Here is a 17,950-nt window from a genome sequence, read left to right on the forward strand (position 1 = left end):
AATGTCATCACTTCATGTTCTTCCTTTTGTGAAAACTGAATTGAAGACTGTTCTTTGCGACAGACTAGGCCTAAACACCACAAAAAAGAGACAGTATGTGCACATCAGTTAATCTGATCCTGACTAATCTATCCAACAGAAATAACGCTTGGCATTGATATGCCTGTGATGCATAGGTCAGGAACAGTAGCTTCATTGCAGGTCATATCAGTGACGCTTCATGGCAGGTCATATCAGTGACGGTTTCACATTCAGTGTGATGCCACGAAAGTGATGTGTCAAGTCGCTTTCCATGCAGATGGCATAATTACATAAATACAGCTAGACGCGAAAACGAACTAAAAGATCCAGCCGAGTTTCAGGTGGATTTTTTATGCAGCGACCTGGATACATTTTTATTACATGTTTAAGCCAAATGAGCCGTGTCATGAGAAAACCAACATAGTGGCTTTGTGACCAGTATGGTTCCAGACTAGCCTGCGCATCTGCGCAGTCTGGTCAGGATCCATGCTGTTCGCTTTCAAAGCCTATCGGAATTAGACGAACAGTTAGCGAACAGCATGGATCCTGACTAGTCTGCGCAGATGCGCAGGCTGGTCTGGATCCATGATGGTCGCAATTGCACTATGTTGGTTTTCTCATGACACGGCTCATTTGGCTTAAACATGTAATAAAAATGTATCCAGGATGCTGCATAAAAATCCGCCTGAAACTCGGCTGGACCTTTTAGTTCGTTTTCGCGTCTAGCTGTATTTATGTAATTATGCCATCTGCATGGAAAGCGACTTGACACATCACTTTCGTGGCATCACACTGAATGTGAAACCGTCACTGATATGACCTGCCATGAAGCGTCACTGATATGACCTGCAATGAAGCTACTGTTCGCGTCTAGCCGTATTTATATATGCCATCTGTTGGTTTTCTCATGGCGCGGCTCAAGTGTTATCTGTGCCACTGGTACTTATCCCAAACAAGAACCAACCCTACGGCCTTGATAAGATGACTGCCTTTTCTTAGTATTAATGTTATGCGGCACACAACTATCTGCCATCACTTATAACAGAACTATACAGACATGTACATGTACTTAAATAACTACCTGAACCACTGTAATAAAACTGACCGGTCACTTATACATGTATACCTATTCACACATGTATAACTTTACATTATGGAAAGTGTATAGATAAATCAAGTACAGGTTGTTTGCAAAAATATCGTTCTGTTTTTATTTTTTTTTAGGATTTTAATCTTAAAGTGTTATTTTTCCCTTAAATAAAATGATTTTGTCACTTTATTCGACTGGAATTCATATATTTAAAACTTCCGTAAAGTGATGACATTATATTTTTACGGAAATTAAACATCTTATTTTTCCAAGAAAATATACCCTGGCCTGGATAAAATAAGAAAATCATCTTGATAGGAACAGATACAAACCAGTTTCTGCTGTAATATGTTAACTAACACATTGGTTTATCATTGACTCGAAACGATTTGGGTATTGTTTAAATACTTAATAGGATTTTTTCCTTCAAAATGTAGGCTAGAAGCATATGATATTGACCGAAGTCCTTTGATGTATTTTGTATTACTGCCTTTTAACACTGATAAAAATGAGTGTATAAATGGCATATCATTGAAGTAGAGTTAGAATCGCCTATGTTACAATCTTTAATATGGTAAAATCATGGCATATTTTTTCAGGATTCATACTTTATGTAGCAGTTGTTGAGAATGTTAGAATTGACATTAAGATGTAACTTCTACAGATTATTATTGAAGCATTCCTTGGAGTGGCAATTACCTTAAGAAATAATCAGGGGAAAAATTACATGTTTAAGTATCACCCTTTACTGAAGCTAACTGTAGTCAGTTTGTCACTGTTAACCATTGATATGCATGTAAATTGATTTTTAATTAGACAGAATTGAGATAGTTGACAATTTATGGGTATTGTGTTCAAAATTTTTATATTTGCCAGCATTGATATATATGATTTCTGTAATGCTTAATCAGCAGTCAGGCGTATTATGTACTAATTAATCAAGGCAGGAATTTTGACAGAATCCCAATGCTGGGATTTATGTTCTGTTGCACAAATTATTTTTATGCCTTTTTTTCAGTAAGTAAACCCGCAGTTGAAGAGAGGAGAGTTGTGGACTTACACACAGTTCCTGTCCATTCCATGTTTAAATACCAATGTAGTAAATACACAGATAGGATTTATTTACTCTCAAGGGTAGGTTGCTGTACCACTGGTAGCCTGCTTGTTTGTTCTAGTCAATTTATGTTTCGTACTAGCAAATTTCTGGTTGTTGATGCTAACTAATTTTAGGTTGTTGATGCTAACTAATTTCTGGCTGTTGAATTGATAACTAATTTCTGCTTGTTAATGCTCACAGATTTCTCATTCCTGCCAGCCCGTAAATAAAACAGCTGCTAACTTCTCAGACGGTAATCAAATGAAAATCACCTATTTTGTTAATTCATCATATAAATGGCAGGCAACAGCACTATGCAGTTCTAGTTTTAAATCATGAGTCTTATAAATTATTCATCAGGTTAAGAGAATTTCCCAAAGCAACTTTAAAAAAAAAATGTGCTTCCATTGGGATTGTTTCAGCAAGTAGAAATTGTTGAGATTTGTACATTTTGAAAGTCATCTAGTCAAAAGAGCATGTACATAAACAGTTTTTGATGTGGACAAAAAACTGAATTGGTGGTTTCTGTGGTTTTTACAGGATGAGGAAGCTCTCGATTTGAATTTTATACCTTCTGATGTACAGTTTGGCAATGATGATGGTCTTCCTGATATACTCCTTCATCCTGACAACCTACGTCTGGTACAGAGATTTGTTAGAGAGTGGCTGAGGTAGGTCTTCATTCTGACAACCTACGTCTGGTACAGAGATTTGTTAGAGTGGCTGAGGTAGGTCCTTCATCCTGACAACCTACCTCTGGAACAGAGATTTGTTAGAGTGGCTGAGGTAGGTCCTTCATCCGGACAACCTACGTCTGGTACAGAGATTTGTTAGAGAGTGGCTTAGGTAAGTCCTTCATCCTGACAACCTACGTCTGGTACAGAGATTTGTTAGAGAGTGGCTGAGGTAAGTCCTTCATCCTGACAACCTACGTCTGGTACAGAGATTTGTTAGAGTGGCTGAGGTAAGTCCTTCATCTTGACAACCTGCGTCTGGTACATAGATTTGTTAGAGTGGCTGAGGTAAGTCCTTCATCCTGACAACCTACGTCTGGTACAGAGATTTGTTAGAGATTGGCTGAGGTAGGTCTTCATCCTGAAAACTACATCTAGTATAGAGAGTTATTAGAGAGTGGCTGAGGTAAGTCCTTCATCCTGACAACCTACGTCTGGTACATAGATTTGTTAGAGATTGGCTGAGGTAGGTCTTCATTCTGAAAACTACATCTAGTACAGAGATTTGTTAGAGAGTGGCAGAGGTAAGTCCTTCATCCTGACAACCTACGTCTGGTTCATAGATTTGTTAAAGTGGCTGAGGTTTGTCCTTCATCCTGACAACCTACGTCTGGTACAGAGATTTGTTAGAGAGTGGCTGAGGTAGGTCTTCATCCTGACAACCTACATCTGGTACAGAGATTTGTTAGAGAGTGGCTGAGGTAAGTCCTTCATCCTGACAATCTTCGTCTGGCTGCCGATGTCTGGTGCAAAATTTTGTTAGAAAGTGGCCATTCTGACAACCTTTGTGTCGTGCAGAAATGATTGCAAGAAGCTGGTGAAGGTCATCCCGTCCTTTCAGCCTTAGTCTGATGCAAAAATTTGTTCCAGAGTGGCTAACTAGCCTTAGCCTGGTGCAGAGATTTGTATAGTGGTTGAAGTAGACATTCAGTAATCCATTTCGTTAATGAAAGTGTATGTTTAAGTTTAATGCAGGTCTCTTCAACATTTCGGCTGCAGTGGACTTCCAGTTGGAAGAAATGTTGTATGATACATTGATTTTGCCATAGGACTGTGTGAGTGCTATCATAGATATACTGCTCTGGTACTAGGAGATAGCATTGATACAGGTGCAATCTGGTTGAAAACTGTTTTTATGTAAAATATGTTGAGCCGCACCATGAGAAAACAAACATAGTGCGTTTATGACCAGCATGGATCCTAACCAGCTGTGCATCCACACAGTTTGGTCAGGATCCATGCTGTTAGCTAAAGGTTTCTCTAATTGCAATAGGCTTTGAAAGCAAATGCACAATGTTGGTTTTCTCATGGTGGGGCTCAGTTATTTTTTTTTTTATGGAATTGCAAGGTCAGTACTTAAATTACTTTTTACAGTTTAACTGAAACAAAGAGAAGACTGATTGTGAAATCAGGACAGCCTTTTATCAGCCCTCTACAGCAATATGAGAAACTGAAGAGTTGTAAAACAGTCAACACACAGAGGCATAAAACAAAGGTATTAACATGTTTTTAGCTCACTGGAAGTTGAACTTTGTTCAAGGTGGGATATTAGTATAGGCGGATAGTCCATCATTCTGTATCAACATTTTTATTTAAACATCTCTGAAACTACTTTTCAACATTACATCAAACTAGCATCCTGCCATGAACACCTATCAAGGGTTTTCAAATGGTTAAGTTTGGTTCTTTTTAGGGGGCATAATAGCTAAAAATAGGAAACTCTTGAATGACGTCTTTTCATGAAGTGATTGATGGATCTTTATCAAACTTGGTTTGTAGTTTTATTGTAAGGTCCTTAAACATTCAACTTAGCAACCCAGAGTTCATGGCGAGTGGGCACAGGGCCATTTGTTTCATGGATGTTCACAACATGGTTCTATAGGCCAAAACTGTGATGGCCTAACAGCTGCCTGCTGTCTTCAAGTCTTTATGGTAAATCAACACACTGCAAATGAGTTTCATGATATGTATATTATCAACATGGATGAAACGAAAGTGTTCTTTGCTTTTCATGCCTGGAAAACATTTTATATAAAAGGAACTGAAAGTGTTAAGATCTGAACATAAGGAAATGAGAAAAAACATTTTATTTGCATGCTGGCATTGAGCACATCTGGTGACATGTTACCACCTGTGGTAATCTTTGGGGGTGAATAAAGTTTTCTTAACCCAATTGGATGGTAAGTGTATGTTCAAGAAAAAAGGTGAATGGACGAAAATATAATGATACGATGGAATAATGAATTTTGTTGAAGTATTTTAAAAAAAGAAAAAACTCTTCTAGTGCTGGACAGCTTTAGAGTTCATAAGACTGATGCTGACTTAGAGCGTTACGGAGGGGAAACGTGGTGCCAGTCGATACTATGGGTGGATGTACATCCAAAATTCAGCTGCTTGACATAAACATAAATCAACCTTTTAAATTTGAACTGAGAAAGGCTTGGGGATCATATATGAAGGATGCAACAAAAATCAGTGCTATTACCGGTGAAAAAGTAAAAGCTGCAACCAAGGAGGCGCTCGTTTTTTTGGATTGCTGATGCAAGGAAGTACATTGCTGACAATCGCAAATTAATAATTATGTCGTTTCTTGTGTGTGACATCAGCAATTCCTTGAGAGGGGACAAAAAGTTTCATAATTCGTGTGGACAGAAACTAGCGTCAGACTGTTGACTGATCTGAGGACGAGGTTGATTTTGAGGGATCTGAGGAGGACCTTCTGCCTCTTATTGACATATTGCATCAAATCTAACTGTGCTTTAAAATTGACAAGGGCTTAAATTAAACAGATTAGAATTTTTAAGTCATTATAAACAGATTGTTCTTTATGGGAGGTGATGTATGTTATAACATACTTGTGTTTGTATCATCAATTGTGTCAATTGGTTTCACTTCAGCGGGAAGTGCTCATGGTGAGCTATTGTGATCACACTGTGTTTGTCGTATGTCCATCCATCATCAACAATTTCTTTTAATCAACATCTCCAAAACCACTGAATGGATTTTGATGAAAATAGGCATGGATGTGTATTTGGTGGTCCTCTACCAAAGTTATTCAAACAGTTTTGCATGGTTGCACATAGCCAGAGCTAAAAATAGAAAAACCTTCAAACAAGATCTCCTCTGAAACCGCTGGTCGATTTTGAAAAAAATCACTAAAATGGTCCTGACGTAAATTTCTACCAAGATTTTAAAATTGTTTTGATTTCTCAAAAAACATGGCTGCCAGGGGATATGGTCACTTTTCCCTTTATATACTGAACAGCATAATATAAGAAACTATCCAGTTTTATAACTGGGGTATTTCTTATCAAAAAACTTTAATTTATAAATCACTTGTGTTTTTCATATCACATTACATTTGAAGAACTTCACGTGTAAAATTTTAAAAAATCGATCAACTGTGAAGTCAGAAGTCCCACAATAGCCATTTTGCACGAAATTTACGTGTGCCTGTAATTAAAAATTTTCTTTCTGAAATTTTATTGTCATTGGAAATATTTTTGATTGACTTAAGTCGAAAAACAGCATAGAGTTTAAAAAATATTGTTGGTTGCACCGCACGACTGAATCAAATTTAGCGCGAGCGCCAAATTTGGATTTTGCGATGCAACTGATGCGCAGAAGATATAGCCTTTCAAATGGCTATTGTGGGACTACTGACTTCACGGTTGATTGATTTTTAAAAATTTATCACATGAAGATCTTCAAGTGTAATTTTGGTATGAAGAAACAATTCAATTTTGAAAAATTAAGTTTTTATTTCAAAATTTACCAGTTAGACATCTGGATAGTTTCGTTTGCTGTTCAGTATATATATGGAAACTTTAAACATCTTCTTGAATGAGACAACTGGCCAGATTTTAAAATTATTTCACACAAATGGTCTTGTGACCCGCTACTACAATTGTTCAAATTATTCTGATACATTAAAAAACAGTGCCACCAGAAGGTGCTGTCACTTTCCCTACATATATATTCTGAAAATATTTAACATTTTAACATGAAACTGCTGGCCTGGTTTTTAAAAAAAAGAAAAAATGGCCGCAAAGGGTGTTGTCACATTTCTCTGTATGTATTTAGTAGAAATTTAAAAAATCTTCTTATATGAATGAAATTGCTGGCCCGATTTTTAGCTCACTTGAGCCAAAAGCTCATAGTGAGCTTTTGTGACCGCTCAATGTCCGTCGTCCGTCCATCAAAATTTTCTTTAAAAAATCTTCTAGAAAACTACTGGGAAGAATTACACCAAACTTCACAGGAATGATCCTTGGGACCCTTTCAAAATTGTTCAAAGAATTGAATTCCTTGCAGAACTCTGGTTGCCATGGCAACTGAAAGGAAAACCGCAAGGCATAGAGCCTTGATATTTGGCATGTGACATCATCTTATGGTCCTCTATCAAGATTGTCCGAATTGTGCCCCTGGGGTGAAAAGAGGCCCGCCCAACTTAAAAAATTTTCTTGTCTGAAACTGCAAGGCATAGGCTTTTGATATTTGGTATTTTGCATTGCCTTGTGGTCCTCTACCAAAATTGTTCAAATTATGCCCCTGGGGTGAAAAGAGGTCCTGCCCCGGGGGTCTCAAGGTTTACATAGACTTATATAGGAAAACAAAGCTTTAAAAATATATTTACCTGAAACTGCAAGGCCTAGACTTTTGATATTTAGAAAGTTGCCTTTCCTAGTGTTTCTTTACCAAAATTGTTCAAATTATGCCCCTGTGGTGAAAAGAGGCCCCGCCCTGGGTGTACCAAGTTTAACATAGTCTTATATAGGAAAATAAAACATCTGAAACATCTGCCTAGGCCTTTGATATTTGGTATGTAGCATTGCCTAGTGGATCTTTAACAAGATTGTTCAAATTATGTTCCTGGGGTGAAAAGAAGCCATGCACTGGGGTCATTTGTTATATGAGTTATATAGGAAAAAATACTTCTTAAATTATCAGATCAGATTTCCCAGACAGTTTACTTATAATTACCTGATGACACCAAGCGATTAGGAATCACTTGGCTGTGACCTAGACCTACTGACTAAGATACAGCCTTGAAATTTGGATGACATGTACAGTTTAGCACACCAATTTTAAAACTGACATTCAGTGACCATGAATTTGACCTACTGACCTACTTTCTTATTTTTTTTAATTTTTATGACATGTACAGTAAAGCACACCAAACTTAAAACTGACTTTCTGTGACCATGAATGTGACCTAATGACCTATTTTCTTGTGTTTTAAGATACAGCCCCTTGAAATTTGGATGACATGTACAGTTTTGCACACTGATCTTAAAACTCACTTTCAGTGACCATAAATGTGACCTACTGACCTATTTTCTTAATATTTAAGCATCAGTTTGACATTTGAAACATGTAGCTCATATTACTCAGGTGAGCAATCCAGGGCCATTATGACCCTCTTATAAAATAAATTCACCTTCTGCAAAGATTGAAGATTACTCAAACTATTTTGATTTGTCATGAAACATGGCCACCAGGGGGAGTAGTCAATTTTCCCTATATGTATATATATATTGGAAACTTTAAAAAGGTTGTCAGAAACGGCAGACCCAATTTTAAACTAGTTTTACACAAATGTTTCTTGGAAATTTGACATGTGATTTCGGGGTTTGACTACCTTAATTGTTCAAATTATTGCCATAGGTTCAAAAAAGGCCATGCCCATGTGTGTGTGTGACATATATATAATATAATATTAGGCTAATACAATGTATAAAAGAAACTTTGACTATCTTCTTCCTTGAATCTATTATAGCCAGAGCCTTGGTATTATATAAACCTAACTCTGTACTTGTATCATTTCATGTCTGAAATACTGTTTAAAAACAGGGTTAAACCCAACACAAACACACAAAATGTACCATTTCGTTGTACAAATTCACTCGAAGCCTTTTTATACAGATGAGCGCTTTAGGGCCAGTTACCCTCTTGTTGATTTATTCCCTTATGAAATACAGAGATTTAACAAAAAAATTCAATTAAAAAAGTTTATTCTTTAATTTGTATGAAGTGAGTGTGCAATATCCTGTAACTGACAGGTAAGCATGTCAAAATGATAATAGTTCATAGTTTCGTATTCCCACCTGCACCCTTGTATATTGAGACATAATTGCCCTTGAGGGAAGTACAGTGTGGTTTGGAAAGAATATCTTTTTACAAAGAGTCACGTCATGATATTGACATTGATCTTTAAAAAGTACACATAAATTTTTTTATCTCCTATATCAATTACTAATGTTACATGTTACATGTATTCAAGTTTTAAAGCATTCATTATTTAGGAAACTTCGGCTGTTGAGCAATGCAATATTAATGTTTTTTCCAGTATTGTTTGATATGATTAGAAAATGTTAAGATTTTATTTTTAACAGTTAGTTATAGGAAAGATATATCTGTCCATCAAAATCAGTTACAAATAATGTACATGTCTATATCTTTCAGCAGAACCTCCTCAGTTTCTTAAATGATAAGATGTAAAAAAAAGTTTTGAAGCTTTTATTTTTGAATAGCTTTAATAAGTATTTCCAAGCTAGGGGTGTTTATGATGATCAGGTATGGTACAATATATGATATATATTTATTTTCAAAAATATGTTTTGCCAAGTAAAGAATTCCAATGAAATCAGCCTTTGTCAATTTTAGCTCACACATCACGTAGTGACAGGGTGAGCTTTTGTGATCACGTTTTGTCCGTCTGTCCGTCCATCGTCCATCCATCCACAATGTCTTGTGAACAAGATTGAGACCACATTTTGCAGTCAGTTTTAATCAAACTTGCACACAAGTTGTATTGGCGTAATATCTTGGTTTGAAAACTGGCCAGATCCTATTATAGGTTTCAGAGTTATGGCCCCTTATAGGGCCAAAATTTGCCATTTTTGGCTTGTGAACATGATAGAGACCACAGTTTGCAATCGACTTTAATGAAACTTTCACACAACTTGTATTGGCATAATATCTGGGTTCCTTTCGAAAACTTGTCCGATTCCATCATGGGTTCCAGAGTTATAGCCCCTTAAAATGTGCTATTTTTGGAATGTAAACACGATAGAGACCACATTTTTAATCCCCCGCCATAAGTGTTGGGGGGGTTATTGGAATGGTCTCCGTCTGTCCGTCCGTCTGTCTGTCTGTAACACTTTCGTGTCCACTCCATAGCTGCTAAACCCTTTGAAGGATTTTCATGTAACTTTTGTCAAATGATCACCTCATCAAGTTGATGTGCAAAACTCATGGGTCAGCCTTGTCAGCTCAAGGTTAAGGTCACAGCTCAAGGTCAAATGTATGAGCCTTCCATTTTGTGCCCGCTCTATATCTCCTAATCCCCTTGAAGGAATTTTATAAATCTTGGGTCAAATGATCACCTCATCAAGAAGATGTGCAGAACCCATGAGTCAGCCATGTCGGCTCAAGGTCAAGGTTACAACTTAGGGTGAAAGGTTTGAGCCTTCCATTTTGTGTCCGCTCTATATCTCTTAAACCCCTTGAAGGATTTTCATCAAACTTGGGTCAAATGATCACTTCTTCAAAGCGATGTGCAGAACTTATTAGTCAGCCATACCAGCTCAAGGTCACAACTTAGGGTGAAAGGTTTGAGCCTTCCATTTTGTGTCCGCTCTATATCTCTTAAACCCCTTGAAAGATTTTCATCAAACTTGGGTCAAATGATCACTTCCTCAAAGCGATGTGCAGAACTTATTAGTCAGCCGTACCAGCTCAAGGTCAAGGTCACAACTGAGGGTCAAATGTTTGAGCCTTTCATTTTGTGTCTGCTCTGTATCTCCTAATTCCCTTGAAGGATTCATATGAAACTTGGGTCAAATGATCACCTCATCAAGGCAATGCTCAGAACTCATGAGTCAGCCATGCCGGCTCAAGGTCAAGGTCGTAACTCAAAGTCAAATGTTTTAGCCTTCCATTTCGGGTCCGCTCTATATCTCCTAAACCCCTTGAAGGAATTTATAAAACTTTGGTCGCATGCTTATAAATACACATAGTAAGTATTGCACATGTCTTAAGGTGTTGATAATATTTGTATCGCTCAAACATCTCGAAAATGGCCCTAGCATGATTGTGATGAAAGACTTTCAATGAAACAGATGCATATAACAGATAACTTAAGTTATAGCTTAAGTTATGACTTAAGTTAGTATTTTCTTTTCAAATTTCAAACATTTTCTGACAATGGTAAATTCTTGTGGTTTTTGTTTTCAAAATTCTAAACTGGTGAGACTGTTGTGCACAAAATTTACAAAACATTTTGAAGTCTTCTCTATATTTCCTAGCTGCAAAATGCATTATTTTACTAGTTTGATTTTAAATTTTCCACAACACTCTCTCCACTACATAACTGCCACATGTGCCACAACGTGCCATGCTTTTATATCCTGACTTAAAAATGCTGTGTTAGCTAGTTTCCTTCAGACAAATAGTTCCATATTTCCAAGAAATCTCGCAGATGCAATGTACTTTTCAACCAGGTTCGCAACATAGATCATGAAAAGTTTTGCTCAATATAATGTCTTAAATAGCCTAAAATGCACCATTCCGTACCTATCCCACCCTGGTGTCTCAATTCTTCATGCTTCTGGACTCGGGCTTGCTGCAAAAATTCAGATTCAGGAGCTGTACAATGATGATATTGATAATCTAGAAACAGTTATAAGTACACTAAAAGTATACATCATTGTCAATGCTAGTCACCTTAGAGTGAAGCAAACAAATAGTTGACTCCATTTGAAATTACAGAGGCTGAGTGTTAAACTTGTCATGTACAAACAGTCATTCGCTAGTTAATATCAAGTTTAAAAATAATAAGAGAAATTATAATCCTATGTCTGCACCATTTTTAGCCAATTATTTGAAGTATAAGGAGAGCTCTCCTACTCAACATACGGCGTCCTTCTGCGTCTCCACCTTTGTTAAAGTTTTTTTACACTTTCTCTTTTTATGCCCCCGACTTAGGGAGGCATATTAGTTTTCAACTGTCCATCCATTCAGCGAAACACTGCACCCAGAACCTTCAAACTTCACATGCTAATAGTACTTATGGAGTTCACGACCCCTGTTGACTTGTGGGTCACCAGATCAAAGGTCAAGGTCACCAGGGCAATGGTCAAGGCGCTGCAGGGGCATTTGTCACCATTAGTGACAGCTCTTGTTTCATCTTATCTTTGTAATTATGTGCCTCCCCCCCCTCTGGGGGAGACATATTGTTTTTGCCCTGTCCGTTCATCCGTCCGTCACACTTCATTTCCAATCAATAACTGGAGAACCATTTGATCTAGAACCTTCAGACTTCTTAGGGTTGTAGGGCTGCTGGAGTAGACGACCCCTATTGTTTTTGGGGTCACTCCGTCAAAGGTCAAGGTCACAGAGACCTGAATATTAAAAACCATTTCCGGTCAATAACTAGAGAACCACTTGACCCAGAATGTTGAAACTACATAGGATGATTGATCATGTAGAGTAGATGACCCCTATTGTTTTTGGGGTCACTCTGTCAAAGGTCAAGGTCACAGAGGCCTGTTTATTGAAAACCATTTCCGGTCAATAACTAGAGAACCACTTGACCCAGAATGTTGAAACTATATAGGGTGATTGATCATGTAGAGTAGATGACCCCTATTGTTTTTGGGGTCACTCCGTCAAAGATCAGGGTCACAGGGGCCTGAACATTGAAAACCATTTCCGATTAATAACTTCAGTACCACTTGACCCAGAATGTTTAAACTTGTAGGATGATTGTACATGCAAAGTAGATGACCCCTATCGATTTTGGGGTCACTCCTTTAAAGGTCAAGGTCACAGGGGCCTGAACATGGAAAACCGTTTGCGATCAATAACTTGAGAACCTCTTGACCCAGAATGTTAAAACTTCATAGGATGATTGGTCATGCAGAGTAAATGACCCCAAAAAGTAATTTTGGGGTCACTCTGTTAAAGGTAAAGGTCACATGGACATGAACATGGAAAACCGTTTCTAGTCAGTAACTTGAGAACCACTCGACCCAGAATGTTGAAACTTCTTAGGATGATTGGTCATGCAGAGTAAATGACCCTATTGTTTTTGGGTCACTCTGTTAAAGGTCAAGGTCACAGGGGCCTGAACATTGATAACTATTTCCGATCAATAACTTGAGAACCTCTTGATCCAGAATGTTGAAACTTCATAGGATTATTGAACATGCAGAATAGAGGACCCCTATTGATTTTTGGGTCAATCTTTTAAAGGTCAAGGTCACAGGGGCCTGGTCATGTAAAATCATTTCCGGAAAATAACTTGAGAACCACTTGACCTAGAATGTTGGAACTTAATAGGATGATTGGACATGCAGAGTAGATGATCCCTATTTATTTTGGGGCCACTTGATCTAAGGTCAGGGTCACAGGAGCCTGCACAGGAACCTGAACAGTGACTTGAGAACCACTAGGCCAAGAATGTTGAAACTTAGTAGGATGACTGGACATGCCAAGTAGATGATGCATATTGCAGCCAACCATCAGTGTCTCTTTGACTTTCGCTCCTGACCCCTATTGACTTCTTGCCTATACGACTTTGCATTGGGGGAAACATGCGCCTTTTTACAAAAGCATCTTCTAGTTACTTTACTTGATGGATTTTATTCAAACTTAAAATAGTTATTCCTCATCATCACCCACATCATCTGACGTAAGGGCCATAACTCTGGCACCAATAAATTTATGATTTATCACCCCTTTTCACTTAGATTTTTGGGTTAAAGTTTTGATACACTTTCATTCTATCTCTGTTATTACTAAATGGATTTGATTCAAACTTAAAGTAATTGTTCAACATCATCACGCACATTACATGACACAAGATGCATAACTCTGGTACAAATTTTTCATGAATCATTCCCCTTTTTTACTTAGAATTCAAGGTTAAAGCTTTTATGCACATTCATTCTATCTCAGTTCTTACTAAATGGATTTGATTCAAACTTAAAACAGTTGTTCAACATCATCTCCCATATCATGTGACACAAGGCCCATTACTCTGGCACTGATTCTTCATGAATTATGCACCCTTTTACTTAGAATTCAATGTTAATTATGATGCATTTTCACTATATCTCAGTTATTACGAAATGCATTTGATTCAAAGTTAAGGTAGTTGTTCCACATCATCACTCACATTATATGACAGAAGGTGCATCACTCTTGCATTAATATGTTATGAATTATGCCTACCTTTCACTTAGATGCATAACTCTTGCAGCAATATTTAATGAATTATGCCCCCTTTTTGCTTTTAATTATACTTATATAGTGTTTTGATACATTTTATCTTTACCTCTCTTATTACTTTTTCTTTTTGAGGCAGACTCAAGCTATTGTGCAATATCTTCAGCCACCATTAGAGTCATTAAACAGATATGCCCAGTTTCACTACACAGCATCGAAATAGTTGAGCGCGCTATCTCCTGTGACAGCTCTTGTTAAAAATAGATATGGGGGAGCATGCCTCAAAGCAGGTCTACAACTTCAAAAATTCCAGCTATGCCCCTGGTATGGTAAAAAGGCAGATTACTGTCACAGAGTACCAAAAGTTAAATTCAGCACAAATTCTCTGTAACAATGGGAAAAGGTTACAGGAATGTATTTTTTAGCTCGACTAGTTAAAGAATGGTAGAGCTGTTGGACTTGCCTGTGCGTCCGCATCGGCGTTGGCGTCCTGATTTGGTTAGGTTTTTTCGTATGTAAGCTGGTATCTCAGTAACCACTTGTGATAATGTATTGAAACTTCACACACTTATTTACTGTGATAAACAGACTTACATTGCACAGGTTTTTTATGCAAATTTTGATTCCATACCTCATGCTTTTATTTCAATGTAAATGAGATATGAAACCATATTTGTAGTCCTGTTTGGCGCCATATAACCTATACTGTGTTGGTGCGCCGTAAAACCCAAATAAGTAACTAATTTGCTTTTTTATCCCCCGCCACGAGTGGTGGGGGCTTAAAGGAATGGTCTCCGTCCTTTCGTCTGTCTGTTAGTAACACTTTCGTGTCCGCTCCATATCTCCTAAACCCCTTGAAGGATTCATATGAAACTTGGGTCAAATGATCACCTCATCAAGACAATGTGCAGAACTCATGAGTCAGCCATGTCGGCTCAAGGTCAAGGTCACAACTCAAGGTCAAAGGTTTGCGCCTTTCATTTTGTGTCCGCTCTGTGTCTCCTAAACCTCTTGAAGGAATTTTATAAAACTTTGGTCAAATGATCATCTCATCAAGATGATGTGCAGAACTCATGAGTCAGCCATACTGACTCGAGGTCAAAGTCACAACTTAGGGTCAAAGGTTTGAGCCTTCCATTTTGTGTCTGCTGTGTATCTCCTAAACACCTTCAAGGATTTTCAATTTTTCATGAAACTTAGGTCAAGTGTTCACCTCATCAAGACAATGTGCAGAACTCATGAGTCAGCCATGTTGGCTCAAGGTCAAGGTCACAACTCAGGGTCAAAGGTATGAGCCTTCTATTTTGTGTCTGCTCTATATCTCCTAAACCCCTTGAAAGAATTTTATAAATTTTAGTCAAGTGATCACCTCATCAAGATGATGTGCAGAACTCATGAGTCAGACACACCTGATCAATTTCAAGGTCACAACTTAGGGTCAAAGTTTTGAGCCTTCATTTTTGTGTCCGCTTTGTATCTCCTAAACCCCTTGAAGGATTTTCATGATCACCTCATCAAGAGGATGTGCAGAATTTATGAGTCAGCCATGATGGATCAGATCAAGGTCACAACTCAGGATCAAAGGTTTGAGTCTTCCATTATTTGTCCGCTCTGTATCTCCTAATCCCCTTAAAGATTCATATGAAACATGGGTCAAGTGCTCACCTCATCAAGACGATGCCCAGAACTCTTGAGTCAGCCATGTGGGCTTAAGGTCAAGATCACACTTTAGGGTCTAAGGTTTGAGCCTTCAATTTTGTGTCCACTCTGTATCTCCTGAAACCCTTCAGGTATTTTCATCAAACTTGGGTCTCATTATCACCTCATCATGTGTCAGCCGTGTCAACTCAAGGTCAAGGTCACAACTCAAGGTCAATAGTTTGAGCTCTGTATCAAGTCTAAACCCCTTGAAGGATTTTCGTGAAACTTGGGTCAAATAATCACCTCATCAAGACGATTTGCATATTTCATGAATCAGCCATGTTAGTTCAAGGTCAGGGTCACAGCTCAGCGTCAAAGGTTTTCCTTTTCACTATCCATAACAGTGGCGGGGATTTAGCTGTCTTTCAGACTGCCTTTTTATCCCCCGTCTGTCCCTCTTTCTGTCCATTCGTCCATCCTGAGCCATATCTAGGAAATGGGAATATTTATATAAAACTTCATATACATGTTCACCACTATGAGTTTTTGCGGCCTGCCAAGTTTCAGTCAGATTGCCCTTGTAACACCAGAGGTATGGCCCTTAGAAGTTTCTGGTGTTAACTATATAGGGTTCTATAAATATGGCAATTTCTGCATCATAACTTTTGATATATTTGACCTAGAACTATGAAACTTAAACAGGCTTTAGATCACCATAATGTGGTTGTGTACACAGTTTCATTCAGATTTATTTTGTAAATTAAGAGTTATTGCCCTTTAATTGTATAAAAATCCACATATTTGTACATAACAAACTTACCATTTGGTAGAATTTCATTAAATTTCTTTCATTCTTTTCCATGAACATTTATTGTAAACATGTGAAGTTGTGTACCCACACCTGGTCACCTTACCTTGATCACACCCCCTTGATTTTAACTAATGAAATTATTTGCTTCTTATTAACATCCTTAACTTTTTGCCAGATATATTTTTTTGCCATTCCTCACCACAAACCCTTTCGGCGGGGGATACCAATTCATCGAATTTGCTTGTTTACAAAGTTATGCCAGGTTTCAACTTTGAAATTTTTTAACATGACCAGCTCCGGACCCCTGTTGATTTTGAGGTCAATAAGTCAAAGATCAAGGTCACAGTGACCGGGAATAGTTAAACCATTTCCTGACAGTAACTTGAGAACACTAAGTCTTATGCCTAGGGTAACGAACTTAATAGGGAAGTTGATCATGACCAGCAGATGACCCTTAATGATTATGAGGCCAGTAGGTCAAAGGTCACAGTCACAGTGACCCTGAACAGTTAAACATTCTCCAGATGATAACTCAAGAATGCTTTGGCCTAGGATTATACAAGTTTATAGGGATGTTTGCCATGACCAGCAGATGACCCTGTTGATTTTTAGGCCAGTAGGTTAAAGGTCAATGTCACAGCGACCAAAAATAGTTTAACCATTTCCAGACATAACTTGAGAACACTTGAGCCAAGGATCCTGAAACTTAATAGAGAGGTTGATCATTGCCAACGGAGGACCCGTAATGATTTTGAGGTCAGTAGGTAAAAGGTCAAGGTCACAGTGACCAAGAACAGTTAAACCATTTCCAGGTGAAAGCTTGAGAATGATTGAGCTTAGGATCTTCAAACTCCATAAGGAGGTTGATTTCCAGTGCACAGTGACCAAATAATTTCTGTTTCTTGTGCAGTTACTAAATGCATCAATGGGGACATTATTTGTGTGATACGAGCTCTTGTTTATTAAGAAATCAACAACTGTAGATTATTATGTATCCACATTTTATTCCAAATATTGTGAGTTATAACATATTCTATATATTAAAAGCACCGTATTGTATATACATCATTGACAAATATCAGATCAGGTTTTATTGTGGCTCTTCTAGTTGCGGACTTTGCATTGTATGGCAATACTTCATTTGCTTGTTTTTTCTAGGACGATACAAGTCAAGTTGCCTATCAGAAAACAAAAGATATAAATGGTAGTGTTAGAATAGTGTCTAAACATGCTGGAGTTCATAGTGAGAACAGTGGTGAAGGAGGAGTAACACAGGTAGGTCAAACTACTTATTATCCTTGTCTTAATATAAGTGCCACGAGGTC

General features: G+C 37.8%; 1 protein-coding gene across 1 annotated transcript in view; it reads left to right on the forward strand.

Annotated features, from left to right (window-relative positions):
* The window catches only part of LOC123545086 (DNA annealing helicase and endonuclease ZRANB3-like), a 155,934-nt gene that overhangs the window by 23,702 nt on the left and 114,282 nt on the right, over positions 1-17,950 (forward strand). The window contains 4 exon segments of the mRNA XM_045331364.2: positions 2,130-2,245; positions 2,748-2,878; positions 4,316-4,436; positions 17,784-17,900. Coding sequence (XP_045187299.2) covers positions 2,130-2,245; positions 2,748-2,878; positions 4,316-4,436; positions 17,784-17,900 — 485 coding nt within the window.

Source organism: Mercenaria mercenaria, chromosome 1 (assembly GCF_021730395.1).
Source record: "Mercenaria mercenaria strain notata chromosome 1, MADL_Memer_1, whole genome shotgun sequence".
Classification (NCBI taxonomy): Eukaryota; Metazoa; Mollusca; class Bivalvia; order Venerida; family Veneridae; genus Mercenaria; species Mercenaria mercenaria.